The sequence below is a fragment of the Halichoeres trimaculatus genome, unplaced genomic scaffold (genome assembly GCF_033239565.1).
Source record: "Halichoeres trimaculatus isolate MK-OKI-2021-1 unplaced genomic scaffold, fHalTri1.1 fHalTri1_scaffold_11, whole genome shotgun sequence".
Lineage (NCBI taxonomy): Eukaryota > Metazoa > Chordata > Actinopteri > Labriformes > Labridae > Halichoeres > Halichoeres trimaculatus.
This window is the reverse complement of record NW_027437189.1, coordinates 31,675,934-31,689,333: the sequence shown is the minus strand read 5'-3', so window position 1 is coordinate 31,689,333 and position 13,400 is coordinate 31,675,934. Positions and strand designations below refer to the sequence as shown.

Below are 13,400 nucleotides of genomic sequence, written 5' to 3'. Positions count from 1 at the left end.
AATTTTGCCCCAGAAAGTTGCTTCAGGGACATGAAAACTTTTTGTCAACACTTTATGGTAATGTCTGATAAATATTCAGCATCCATAACGTTTCATGCTTCGTTAGACTTAGAGTTTGTCATGCATATAGCCTATTGAGTAAAACACTGAAAACAAAACAGCATTTTATTTTAAATGTAGTTGAAATTCAGCTTGTAAGCGTCTGAATCTGACTTGAATCTAAAGTGAAGCTGTGTGTGTGTGTTTGAACAGTGCGTGGTTACACAGCATGAGTTTGATCTGATGGGCTCAGAGAGGACAGGGCTCATGAAAATTAATTGTGAGAAGTCTCTAAAGAACAAGTGTCAAAATGTTGAAAGTGTCCAGGTTTCATGTCAAAGCTCTCCAGTGGTGTGTTTTCTTTATTCATTATTCTTTGTTTAGGCTGTCGTCCAGCGCCTGCTGTGCCAGTGACTCTTGAGTTAAGTTTCTTTAAGTTCAGCAGTCGATCATTGTTTTCCTTTTATTCCTCAGGTGACCGCTGTGAGTTTGACCGGCGGCAGGGCAGGTGTGCTCCAGGTGTGTGTCTGAATGGAGGGACGTGTCGGGAGCTGTCAGGAGGGGGTTTCCGCTGTGAGTGTCCTGCAGGAGGCTACGAGCGTCCGTACTGCACAATCACTGCTCGCTCCTTCCCGCCAAAGTCTTTCGCCATGTTCCGTGGCCTCAGGCAGAGATTTCACCTGTCCATCTCATTAACGTGAGTACATCTAAAGTCTAATCCTTGTCCTGTTCTTTCTCTCCTCTTAACAACTTCATTTTCTCTTTTGTTTGGCCTTTGCTCTTTGTCTTCCCTCCTCGTATCATTCTTTCTTTCAGTCTTCCTCTCTAATCATTTAGGTGCACTCTCACAAAGATCCATAAGCACTTCCCTCTCTGACTCTCAGTTCTCTTCCGCTCATGGAGTCCCTCTCCTCTTTGCTTTAATCTATTTATTTCATCTCTGCAGCTCAGGGATCGATCCTATTATTCATGATTTTCCTCTCTTCCTCTCCTCTTCCCCCACATCTCTCACCTTCAGGTAGAGTGGTTTCTCCACTCTCTCCTCTTTCATCCGTCAATTTGCTAGTTTCAGTTACATCTCCATTTCTTTCCTCTCGCCTGTCTTTTCTTATCTCACATTTTATCTGTATTGTATTCTGCTCTCTATAGGAAACCCGAGAGAGTGTATCTGGACGTTCATGTATCAGTGTCTGCTGCCTTTGCTTTTGAGACAACTGTCCTATGTAACAACCCAAAAAGTCTTCAGAGTTGGTGTATATTCAATGATACAAAAAAAATATTGGACCGCCCTTGTTTTCTTCGATATCTTGTTCGTTTTAATGTCTGGTACATTTGTTCAGGCAAATGTAATGATCACAAAATAAGCTCATAAGAGTTTAATTTAATGGCTGATACCTCGCCATTTTCCATGGTTTCTTTGATAACTAGAAAAGCACTCAGAGAGTGCAGACCTCCTCCAAGCATATTGTGATTGTCACCAACACTTTAGTCCTACTTTAATGTTATACTCCCTTTCAGCAGACTGTCTGCTACAATTTGGTGTAAGTTGCAGGTTTTTACGATAATTTGTTACCTGACAGTGTTAAAATTATGATGACCAAGTTCATATTTCAAATCCCAGATCTTAGTATCCAGAATATTGCCAGGATCTGGATCGTACTTTTACATCTATCAGAAATTATGGCGACCTTGTCTTTTTTTGTTTTGCGATGCAATCCGGCCATTTATCGTGGAGTTATGTACACATATGGTGAAAACAGCCCCATCTCACAATGCTAAAGAATCCTTTAAAAAAATCCTGGATCCAGACGGTGATCTGGATCACCTTTAAAATGTAATATTTTCTTCCTTATCCCATTTTGAAAGTTTCCTGAAAATTTCATCCACATCTGTTCATTACTTTTTGAGTTATGTTGTTCAGAAACAGACAAACTCCCAAAAACAGAACCTCCCTGCCGAAGCTAATAAGCAAAATTACTGAGGTTCTTACATTTATGGCTATGGCATTGTTCTGCCAAAAACAGAGCTTTTAGGCATTTCATATTTATTTTTCTGTCTGTTTCAGTCACATGAAACACACAGGAGTTTATACATGATTGCATGACCATTCTTTTTGATGACTGCAGTCATTCGTCTTGGCATACTCTCCTCCAGCTTCTGACTCTGTTCTCCTGTCACAGCAGCCTTTTTCTGCTGCAAAAAATCAAACAGATCTGCTTTGTTTTTGGGCTTGTGGTTCTTGAGTTTAATGATGTTCCACAGGTTTTCAACTGGATTAAGATCTAGTGATTGATCTCTTCAAGGCAGGATGTTCAGGTTCTCCATCCAGGCTTTCACTGACCTTACTGTGTGGCAATGGGCATTGTCTTTTTGGAAAATCCAGTCATTTGAGTCAGGGAAGAGTTTTCCAGCTGATGGATGATGAGTGTTTTCAAGAGTAGCCCTGTACGTGACCTGGTTTATTCGCCTTTTATACAGTTTCATTTGTTCCACCCAGACTGAAGAAACCCCAGACCATCACTGATCCACCCCCATGTTTTACTACAGGGGGAACACTTGTAGGCTTCTCCAGGTCTCCTCCTAACCAGGGAGTGGGCATCAACTCAAACTGTCTTTATCCCTGAAGGGAGCCTTCACCTAATCAACAACAGTTCAATCCTTGTGATCCCTAGCAAAGAGTAACCGGGATTCCTCTGCCTCTTGTTGATGAAGGGCTTCTTCTGCAGCCTGTATGACTTCAGACCAGCTTCAAGAAGTCATTTCTTAAACTGTCTTTGTCCATTTCTTGACAGTACCCATTCATTTTGAGGTCCCTTGAGGTCTGAGGACAACTCCTGACAAGTCAAATAGGACATGAAATATTATTTCATCAGCTGAATTTTTGTCATTTTCATTTTATTCTTCAGGTAATATACCTTTAGTGGTGCCAGACATTAAAATGAAATTGAAGAAAACAAAGGTGGTCTGATCATTTTTTCCATGGCTGTATGTTGTTAAATGTCTGGAATAATGTTTCCTTTCTCAGGAAGAAATTTGAAAGAGCATTAAAGCAGTGAATGTGCAGAAATAATGCTTAAAGGAAGGGTCTCTGATTAGTCTTTTGTTTCAGCTGCTCTCTACAGCGGATCTGCTGCTCAATGCCTTTGCCTCTCGACACACTGAGTGGTCAGTCGAGGCAGATTTGAAGTGGCTCTTAAGAGTGGTCAGGCAAGGTTATGGGATGGTTGCCATGGGTGATGTCGTTTAATCATTGTTGCTAGGGTGACACTGCCTATGGGGTTGGTCCCATGTGGCCAATATGAAGTAGTCTCTGTGAGACTTTGCAGTCTTGGTATTCTTTCCTGAAGAGTGTGTGCAGTGTTGACACAGGAGGTGATTTATCGAGTTAATTTCTGCATTTACAATCACAAGGTATGATGTGACTGTTTGATCTTTACAGATTGGAATAGTTAATCGATAATTTAAGATTTTTTTGTATTAGAATTATAGAAATGCTCTCTTCTTTGACGACAACACCTCACCTGCACAGTGAATAAAACAGACTTGGCAATATAGTTCACTGTTATATGAAACTGTTATCTAAAGCTATGGGAAATTTAATGCAGTGGCTTTATTTTTTGGTATAATATTTTGCAGTCCTAGTTTTCTATAAATTCAATCTTGAAGTGTCTTCTGGCGTAACAAAACCGACATTGCTCCAACTTTACTACTCTTAGTTCAGCCCCTGCAGCAGCTTTAGCACAGGCTGAGTAAGTAAAGAAAGCAGAAAGATATTAGACAGACTTTATTTTGAAGAACAACAATGGCAGAGAAGTAATGCTGGGTTTTTTGTTTTGCATCACTCATCAAAGAAGTAGTTGCATGGCCAAAGCAGCAACCTCTGGTTTTAAGTCCAAAAAACTCCAGTTCTTGTGTTTCCACTTGAGGCTGGCAGCTGAAACACTGGAAACCCCAATCCATAGACAGTATAAAACATGGACCTAGCGTCTGGGACGTCACCCGTCTGTTCCTGACACTTGAAATGAAGCAAATCCGTGGATGCAGCCACATTTGATATGACCCCGGCTGTGAGTTTTTCTTCGAGCAGCTACAGGGCACCCGGTGGTCACGTGACCTGAGCTGTGTCTCTGATTGGAAAATCAAACAATCCTAATAACTTCTAAACCGCTGAGTTAGAAAGAAATTCACTCACCGTACAGTGTGTGCTGATGTTGAAATCCATGTTTTAGACCCAAGCTGTTTTTTGAAGCAGGCTGTAAATATGATTTTTTATGCTGTAAAAGTCAGTTTTCATGGTTGGGTGTGTACATGACTTCCAGTCTTTCTCCGGATCCGGATTCTCCATGAACAGCAACATGTAGCACTCCCGCACAGGCTTCATTTTTTATTGACCGGATGGTACGACGTGCACCAAACCCACCAAACCAAAATAAGCTCATTTTATAGCAAAATTTGAAAAAAAGGAATACCACATTTCTCTGTCTGCGCACACAGCATGAGACAGGAATTTTTTTATAACTTGTTATTTTCAAAGTTACTAAACTTAAAGGGGACATATCATGCTGATGCCTGATTTAATACTACATATAATATTATAAATTTGAAAACAAGACCTTACACCCCCTGAATTTTCAAAAAATGAGATATTGTATTTTTTCTGATATCCTAGAAGAGATTTGATGCCTCTGAAAATAGGTCATTGCCATTTGGCTGCGAGATTTCGACCGTCGTGACGACATGAGGGTCCTTTCTTTTTATTGGAGTAATCTGATAAAGCAGCTCCTCCTCTGTGATGTCAGTTAGTCACACAACCGCCACCGAGGGATACACCCACCAAGAGCCGAGTATCCCCCCTCAGATGCTGGATGCAGGGACTCTGCTCTGCTGAGCAGCTCGGCTTTACATGGTGAATTAGCAGTTAAAACACTGTAGTTTTAGCAGACGTCGCAATACTTGTGAGACTGTGATATTTGCATGTTTGTTCTGACATGCACTGTGAACCTGGACCACAATAATGCTGCGGTAATAACATAGTGAGGAACTGACGGTAGAGGCGATCTTTAGACTACACTTTCAGCATGATGGATAAAACAGACAGAGAAAAGTGAAGGAGCAGGATGGAGCCCTGTTATAGAAATAGTTTATTGGTGAAGTCGGCCTATATTTCCATGTATAAACTATACATGTTACAGTACCGGTTTGACTCATCACACTGAAGCGTCCTGAGATGATCTGTGTTGAGGTGGATTTTCTTCCTCCTGAGCTGCAGAACTGTCCAGGTCTGACTCAGGGTCCAATACAAAAGGACGTATCCTACACTCTGTCATTTTATTAGTGCTATCAATGCCTTACGGTGAAGTTTTGGCAAACAGCAAACTCGCTCAGTCTGCCTCATCCAATATGGCAATTTTGTAAATACTGCCATGCTGCAAAAACCGCCCCCTGGCTCAACCCCCCCCACCCCTCTGATAGAACTGACCAATCAGAGCACAAAGGGCTGTGACGTTGTGAGGTTACTGGAAACGGAGCGTTTCAACGAGATCTTCAGAATGGCCTAAACTGAGGATATTGAGAACACTATTGTGGGGCAATGAAGGAACTAAATGACTTGTACTGAGGGCAGAAATGCTTTACAGGCATCCTAGCCTGGCATAGTGAAAAGAAGAAACAAGCTTGATATGTCCCCTTTAACAGTTTTTACCTGTGTAATGGTATGGCTGACTTGACCGACAGGTGGGCACCTTGTAGCTGTCTGTAAAGAGGCTAAATGCTGGCCTCTTTGCCTCATCCCTACCTGAGTGAAGCTAGGCTGAGTTCAGCATTATCAAGTAGATCCTGTCTACAATGGATTCTGTATCAGAACTGTATCAAAACCAAGCGACGACCTCTGGTCTAGGAGTATGAGGCAATGTGCAAGTGCTAAAATCTGCTGTTTCTACAGTGCACACTTTGGAAGGCTCCGGAAGTACCCGAAGTCACATACACACCGAACCAAAAAAAGCTGTTTTCACAGCCATGACTATTTACAGTCAAAAAACATCTCCTGTCTGAATCACTGTTTTCACTATCACCACACACTGCATGGGGGATGACTTTTTTTCTAACTCAGCAGCTCAGCATCATGGCTGTACTCAAAGCCTCCATCACTTCCAATATGGCTGGGTTACTTGATTTGCTTTAAAAGTCTGTTTCAGAAACAGACGGGTGACGTCAGGGAGACAACGTCCGTTATTTATACAGTCAATGGAAAAACTGTATGGGAAACAAATGGGTGACATCACAGACACTGCGTTGATACATTTTCCAGCAGGGGTCTGCTTCCTTTACTATCAAAGGAGCCGTTTTGCCTCATTTCACCTGGATGAAAGTAATTCCAGAGCAACGAAATCTACCTGAATAATCATCTAAACAAGAGGTTATTTGAATTTATGAAATTGTGGAACTACAATAGAGTACTTAAATTAGATAACATATATCAATAAAATTACTCAACTCAAACGTTTTTTGTTGTTTGCTGATTTCTTGCCACATATCAAGCTGGCTGGCTCACGAGTCCATCCACTCAGAATTAAAATCCTCACTTTTTTCATATTTTTCTTTTCCCTTTTTTTTTGCTTTTTTGTTTTCTTACAAGGTGTGTAAAACTTGAGGTTAGCTGGAAGTGTAAGGGAAGTGGATGGGCTGTTGGTGTTGTAGGAGGTGAAGTAGCGAGGTGGCATTTTATTCATTTCACTATTATTTAGTGCCAATGTTCATATAGTTTCCAGTCTATGAGCATGGCGTCTTTCAGGTCCTTTCTTTGACTCTGCACTCTTCAAGAATTGACAGTTGTAGGAGTGGGAGTAAAGAAGTCCCAGTGGTTGAATAATATGTAACACCACCAGTGTCCATGACAAGGCAGAGATGGTTTCTGTTGATGTTTGCAGAGTGACGTGGAGTGAAAATACAGTCTCAGGTTTTCACTTCTGAAGAACAGACAAAAGACCAATGAACTGAAAATGTATGAGTTGGATCTGATAAATTAACCCAGTGTGTGGATGTTGGGGAAATCTAGACGTTTTAAGTGTCCCTCTGACAGGTGTTCATTCAAAGAAACAGTCTTTTCCACTTTAACTTGATGTGAAACACCACAGCCTCTGAAATGTCTCTCAGGGATCATTTCTTCACATGAGGGACACGTGATGAAATGATGTGACTGCGTTACCTGCTGTTCAGTAGGAGCTTTGGAGTTGTTGCTGTCTTGTGAAACCTGACGTGTAGCACACTTCTCCCCCTCCACTCTCTCTGTGCCTCTGTCTGAGGTGCTGGAATAAATTAGCGGAGCTGCTACTTTGAGCTGCCATGACTTGAGACAAGCTTTACAACAATCCTTGAGTGGCCTTTTTAAGGGGAACTGAAACCTCTCTATTTTAAGAACAGGCAGCTTGTTGACATTTTACCTGCGTCTGAAAAAAACTCTTCTGTCACTGTGTGTAGCAGGAGCTCGGGGAAGCCATGGTGGCTCTTAACCAAAATTACAGGCTGCTGCCACCCCACATTAAATCCAACTCTCATACATCTGAGATCCTGAACCAGAGTCTACAGGAACACCAAATTCATACAATTCCACTTCAAGACAGAGAAACCTGTCATCGTGTTTTTATTGTGAGGTTCCTCTTACATTTTCTGATGGTGACTAATTCAGCAGTGTCAACTATCCTCATTACTCTGAGTGACTGTCAGCTTCCTCCCCTGAGTGTTTTATTTAGCACCCTGTTTGCTGCCAGCTACACTCCTTGGCCTGATTTTCACATCAGGACCGAACAGAACTTAATCATTATTCATGTCACTTACTCCCTCCCAGAGCATTTCATCCCTCCACTGCAAAATGTTTTCTGCTTCAGAAGTTTCTGTGGTTGTAACTCTGCCTGAGAAAGTATAATCCGTAGTGTTGCTCTGTTGTGTAGAGCTGTGAAAACATGGATATGTCCCTAATGCAAATATCTGATTTATAGAAGCCATCTGGTGGAGATTTTGTGTGTGGAGTGCAGCTGTGTTTGAAGTTGTGAAGAATATAATTCACCACAAAATGATTTTGTGTATTTTTTATTGCTGGGAACAAAATTCAGCAACAAACAAACCACTTTCACAAAAACATTTCAAATAGTCTCTTTTCTTACACTGATATTCATAAGTCCTGCTGCATCTTCACGTCTCCAGACTCCACTTAAAGTCTTCATTATGAAAAATAATCTGTGTTATTAAGGGTTATCAGATGGCTCCTTGAGATACAGTCTGCATGGTGCAGAAAGTATGAAACTACAGCTGAGCCATGAAAACAAGACAGGCACCATATGAAATAATCTTCAGCTTATTTTAGACTCAAGAAAACTCTGTGACTGTCAGAGTATACCGTTACCTTAATGGGAATATTGACAATGCACTTTTCTTCACAGAACATTTCCTAGCACTGTGTTTCAGAAATGTTTCCATTGTTACAGCTGCAGCTATCTCTGGTGGATGTTTGAGCTTTCAATGTAGAATACAAATACTTAGAAAAGCAGTTAGATATCTGTTTTAACTGGTTATGATCAGGGAAAGGTATGGATAACCAGTTCCTGTTAAAAATTAATTAGAAATGATTCAATCCATTGATATATCGATTAGCTAGGGGTGGGTAAAAATATTGGTGAATCGATACATTGAAATATTGCCTTGCCCAATTCAATTTCGATTCAGCAAATCCTCTGAATCAATTCATCTCCTGGCAAATGGGGGGAGTGTGGGGGCGTCATTAGCGTTGTGTGGACGAGGGTCACGAGAAACCAAACAACAAAAAAATGGCAGCCAAAGCAACAGCAGCAGCATAAAGCCAGATCCTTCAGCTTTAAACTCTGATGTTTGGGTTGTTTTATTGCTCCAAAAGGTGAGGGGACATTCTACATATGTTCATAAGGGGCATGAAAATCAATAACCGAAGCATTTAAATCAATATCGAATCAAATTGATAGGGTTAGGAACCGAATCGCAACTTAACGAATCAAAATCGAATCGAATCGTGAGGTTCTTAGCAATACCCAGCCCTAAGATTAGCCTTAATGCTTTACAATCCCCTTGTTGATTCCTTACTCAATGCCAGAGCAGCTGGACCTTTCATTGACTAGTACTCTACCCAGCTATCATGGCTTAGCAGATGGATTACAGTTTCTCTAGAAAACTCTGATTCAGGATTTCCCATTTGAAGTTTTACATTCAACATGTTTTAGCTGCATCTTCCAATATACCAAAAATGTTTTAGAAAACATAGTGCTAGCTTGATGCTACGCATATGGTAAATTGCATTGATATGTTCGCAGTTAGCGCACATCGATATAGCATTAGTTTTAAAACAGAACTTTAACTTTCATTACAGAAACATATCACAATTACCATTTGTAAACAACACTGAAAACTCTAAATGTTGGAATACCAACAGGTAAATGTTTTCCAGACAGAAAGGTAAAAGAAAAGTTTCATGCAGGTTCCAAACAACTCAAAGCATTGCTACAACCACTTGGAGACACTGGGTGGCCCACTCAAGCCCCGTTTCCACCAAGTGGTTCAGTTTGGTTAGTCTTGGCACTGCACAGATTTTATGCTGTTTCCACTGGCTAACCCGGGACAGATCCCCAAATAGCCGAGCCAAGCTGCCCCACTTGTTGGGACCCTTCTGTAGGGGTGCCAGACTGAACCAATCCAGTTCCAGAAGGTGGAGCTACAACACTGCAGACCGTTGATTGATTGAAACAATCGTCACTTATGCGACAGCAGCTGCATTTCTTCTTGTGGCTCACAGCCTTCTCTGAAACAAAGCTTGATTGTTGAATTGCTGGATGCCTCCCATGTTGTTGCGTTTTTCGTCTTTGTCGGATTTATGGGAGCGGTACACTGTGTCGCACTGAATGGTAACACAAACAGGACCAGGCTTAACTGACCCAACCTGTACCAAATCGTACTGATCCAAACCGGACTGCTTGGTGGAAACGGGGCTTTAGATCACCAACATATAACAGGAAAAAACATTGATGTCATGTGACAGGTGATTTATACCTGTTTTACCTACTTTTTGTATACAGAAAATTCACAGGAGGAATTGATAAGGGAATCAATAAATAACCAAATCAATAAGCAGAATTGCTAATGCCATTGGTATCAATGAAACTTTATCAATACCCATCTTTAGTTATGACATCAACCAAGCTATATAGATAACAAGAAGTTTTGACCTTCCCATGCTGACCACTGTGTCCAAGTTGGCGGACAAGTAAAAGCCAAAACCACAAACGAGAATAAGCTGGAAGATTTTTTTTGAAGTAGATATTTTTTGCAGTGCAATTCTCACCAGATCGAGTTGCCAGGGGAGAAAGTTTGTCGTCTCTGCTGCAGAATCAAAAATATTTAGCAGTTCTTTTGATCAGGCCGTGTTAACATGGCAGCCTTGGCCTCAGCGTGTCCCTCTGGCCTTGCTTTGGAAAACAGACAACTGAATGACTCTGAGCAGCTGGAGGCTGCAGCATTATGCTTTATTAACCTCAGTTCAGTTTGAAAAGCTTTTGTTCTTTCATTCTGAGTCTGTTAGATAAGGCTGACAGAAGTCATTCAGTTTTTACCTCCTGAATTTAGTTTTTGGATGGCTCACCACATCAGGGTCATGTGCCGCATTAACCATGCTGGACACTGAAGTTTTCGAGAAATAAATATGTTCCATCTCCTTTTTTTCATTTGTCTGCTGTACTTAAAAACTATACAGAACAATGAGGATAGAGAGTAGAAATATGATAATACTCTTTATGAATATGATATGTTCATATCTTGTTTCCTATGTGTGCATTTTTTAGTTTTGCCACCCTGGAGAACAGTGGCCTTCTTTTCTACAATGGACGCTTCAATGAGAAACATGACTTCATTGCCTTGGAGATCCAGGATGGACAAGTGGTGCTCAAATATTCCACAGGTACATTTTGTTTATTTCTATCCTATCAAGTAATGTGTCTTTGTTCATAATTCTGCATATGTTTAATCACATTTCTCTCTCTAAAATGACCATGACCATTTTATGGATGGAAAAAAGTATCAGTTCTCTTTCATAGGATGGGTTTCATGTGCTAATGGATACTTTTTGTGTTGTAAGCAAACAGAATTTAACAGAAATATAGGATCTGTAAAAAGAAATCTCACCATAGACATGAATTAAAATACAGTGGATTTTCAGTTTTCGGCCAAAAGACTTTTATCACTGAAACAGTATGTTGTGATGATGCAGCCAGCATGCTCTCATCTGGATAAGGGCCAACATGTGTGCGGTGTGGACACATTTCAGGATATTTGATAAAGACCCATGGATAGCAATTTGCAAAGCATGTGCACAAGAAACAAAATGATAAAAAAGGAGCCGTCTCTCTGAACCAGACAAGGGGCATAAACCCTTATTGTCTGACATGTTTATTGAGATCCTGCAGGAGAGTAGCCTGATGTTATTTATATTTTCATGATTGGATGTTATGTCTGTTTCTACATGGTCACATGGTCACATTTCTCCTCTGCTTTCTGTTAGGGCATGGCAGAGTTCTGCCCCGATCCGTTCACAGACACACAAGCGCCAACAGAGGGTCAAGAAAAATAATGTCACAACCACCAAAAGAAAATTAGAAAAATCTCAGTTTTTTTTTAAAAGTGCTCCCAGAGCCATCTCTGTGAAGACTGCATTATTTTTAGAAGCATTGGTATTAGGGCTGTCATCTTATGGGGTTAATTAGATTAGTGAAGTAATTACACTGCAAATTTATGCATTATAAAAATTAATGCAAAATTAATTACAGCACACAGACATTATAAGGTCACTTCACACATGCGTCACTAATCAAACCAAACATAGCCGAGGTGACAACAGGAATGGAGATGACAATTTCAAGTGAGATTGGCAAATTTTTATTTAAAAAAAATGAAGACATAACAGCCAAGAAAAACACAGTTATTTGTAGCTTATGTAAAAAAGAGTTTTCATATCACCAAAGCTGCTCCAGCCTAGGGATGGGTACCTTTCACATTTGAATTGATACGGTACCAATGCCTAGTACCTGGCAATTTGTATGGATACTCAGGGATACCAATTTTCAGCACTTTTTTGTGTTTATGTGGTTAAAAATATTAATTTGTGTAATAATAAAATGTATTTTTTTCCATTTAACATATTTATTGTTCAGTATATAACCATTAATGCTGTGTTCATGTTCAGAATGGAAAATCCCCCTTCCTTCCACTCCCTCACAGTCACAAGGATGCATTTAGGTACCTAAACATGGTACCTTTTGATTTTACATGAATTGGTACCCTGTACTTTAGACAGAATTCAGTCAGTACCTATAAAGTACCTAATTTGGTACCCATCCCTACTCTAGCCCAACGAGGGTTGCTACCTTTGAGGCAGAAAAATAGGGGACAACCTCAATTTGGGGTGGATTAGTTAAAGTTTCATGTCAATATTTAAGAATTTTAAGATATTTTTTCAAAATGTATTCTGTCCTGTCTGTCCTGTTCTTGTTTTTTTCTATTATCAAAACTGTATTGAACTTTTTTCATGTTGTACAGATGAAATGTTTTAGTAGGATTAACTTTCCCAAATTAATCACATTTTATGAGTTATTAATAAGATGCCTGTATCTGGAGATGCTTCAGGTATGAAGAACTGTGAGTCTGACATTTGTTGTTCCTTATGTTGCAGTATTATTGCTCTCTAGCCGCATGCTACTGCATGTCCGACAGGCAACCATGTGCCACAGAAAGCACTTGGTAGATTTTACCTTGTCCTTTGAAATCGTTTCACTCACACTGTCAAGTCATTTATTTGAACTTTCCCGCTCACGTATATGTTGCTGCATCCTTTGCGTTTTTAATGGGGGACGGGCAGAGTAATAAATGCAGCCACAGCTACGGACTGTTTATTTCTGATTTCCTGTGAATTTCTCTCACTCAATTAATGACGAGCACTTATTCCACGCTTAAAATCAACCAACCAACTGCCGTTTCTAGTGGGTGGACGCGAACACATGTTGAATTCAGGCAGAGTGGTGCTGTGTTCAAGGCAAACTGAAAATACAGGACAAATTGTGTCCCGATTGATTCAAAACGGGACGCAACATTCAAGTGTGAAATACAGGATGATTCTGCATTTTAAAAGACAGGTGGAAACCCTAAGCCCGACATGTCATTATAGGATAGAGACATTTTTGGACAAGAAACGCTGATTTAGGTTTTATTCAATCACCATGTGTGGTGTTACAAATGTGGTTTTACAAATCTCCTCCTCATTCAGTAGTCATGCACGACAATTTGTAATGTCCTAG

At 40.4% G+C, this 13,400-nt stretch overlaps 1 protein-coding gene across 1 annotated transcript in view; it reads left to right on the top strand.

Annotated features, from left to right (window-relative positions):
• The window catches only part of celsr3 (cadherin, EGF LAG seven-pass G-type receptor 3), a 192,147-nt gene that overhangs the window by 85,731 nt on the left and 93,016 nt on the right, over positions 1-13,400 (top strand). The window contains exons 4-5 of the mRNA XM_074681031.1: positions 514-736; positions 10,896-11,011. Coding sequence (XP_074537132.1) covers positions 514-736; positions 10,896-11,011 — 339 coding nt within the window. The remainder of the gene's footprint in view (positions 1-513; positions 737-10,895; positions 11,012-13,400) is intronic.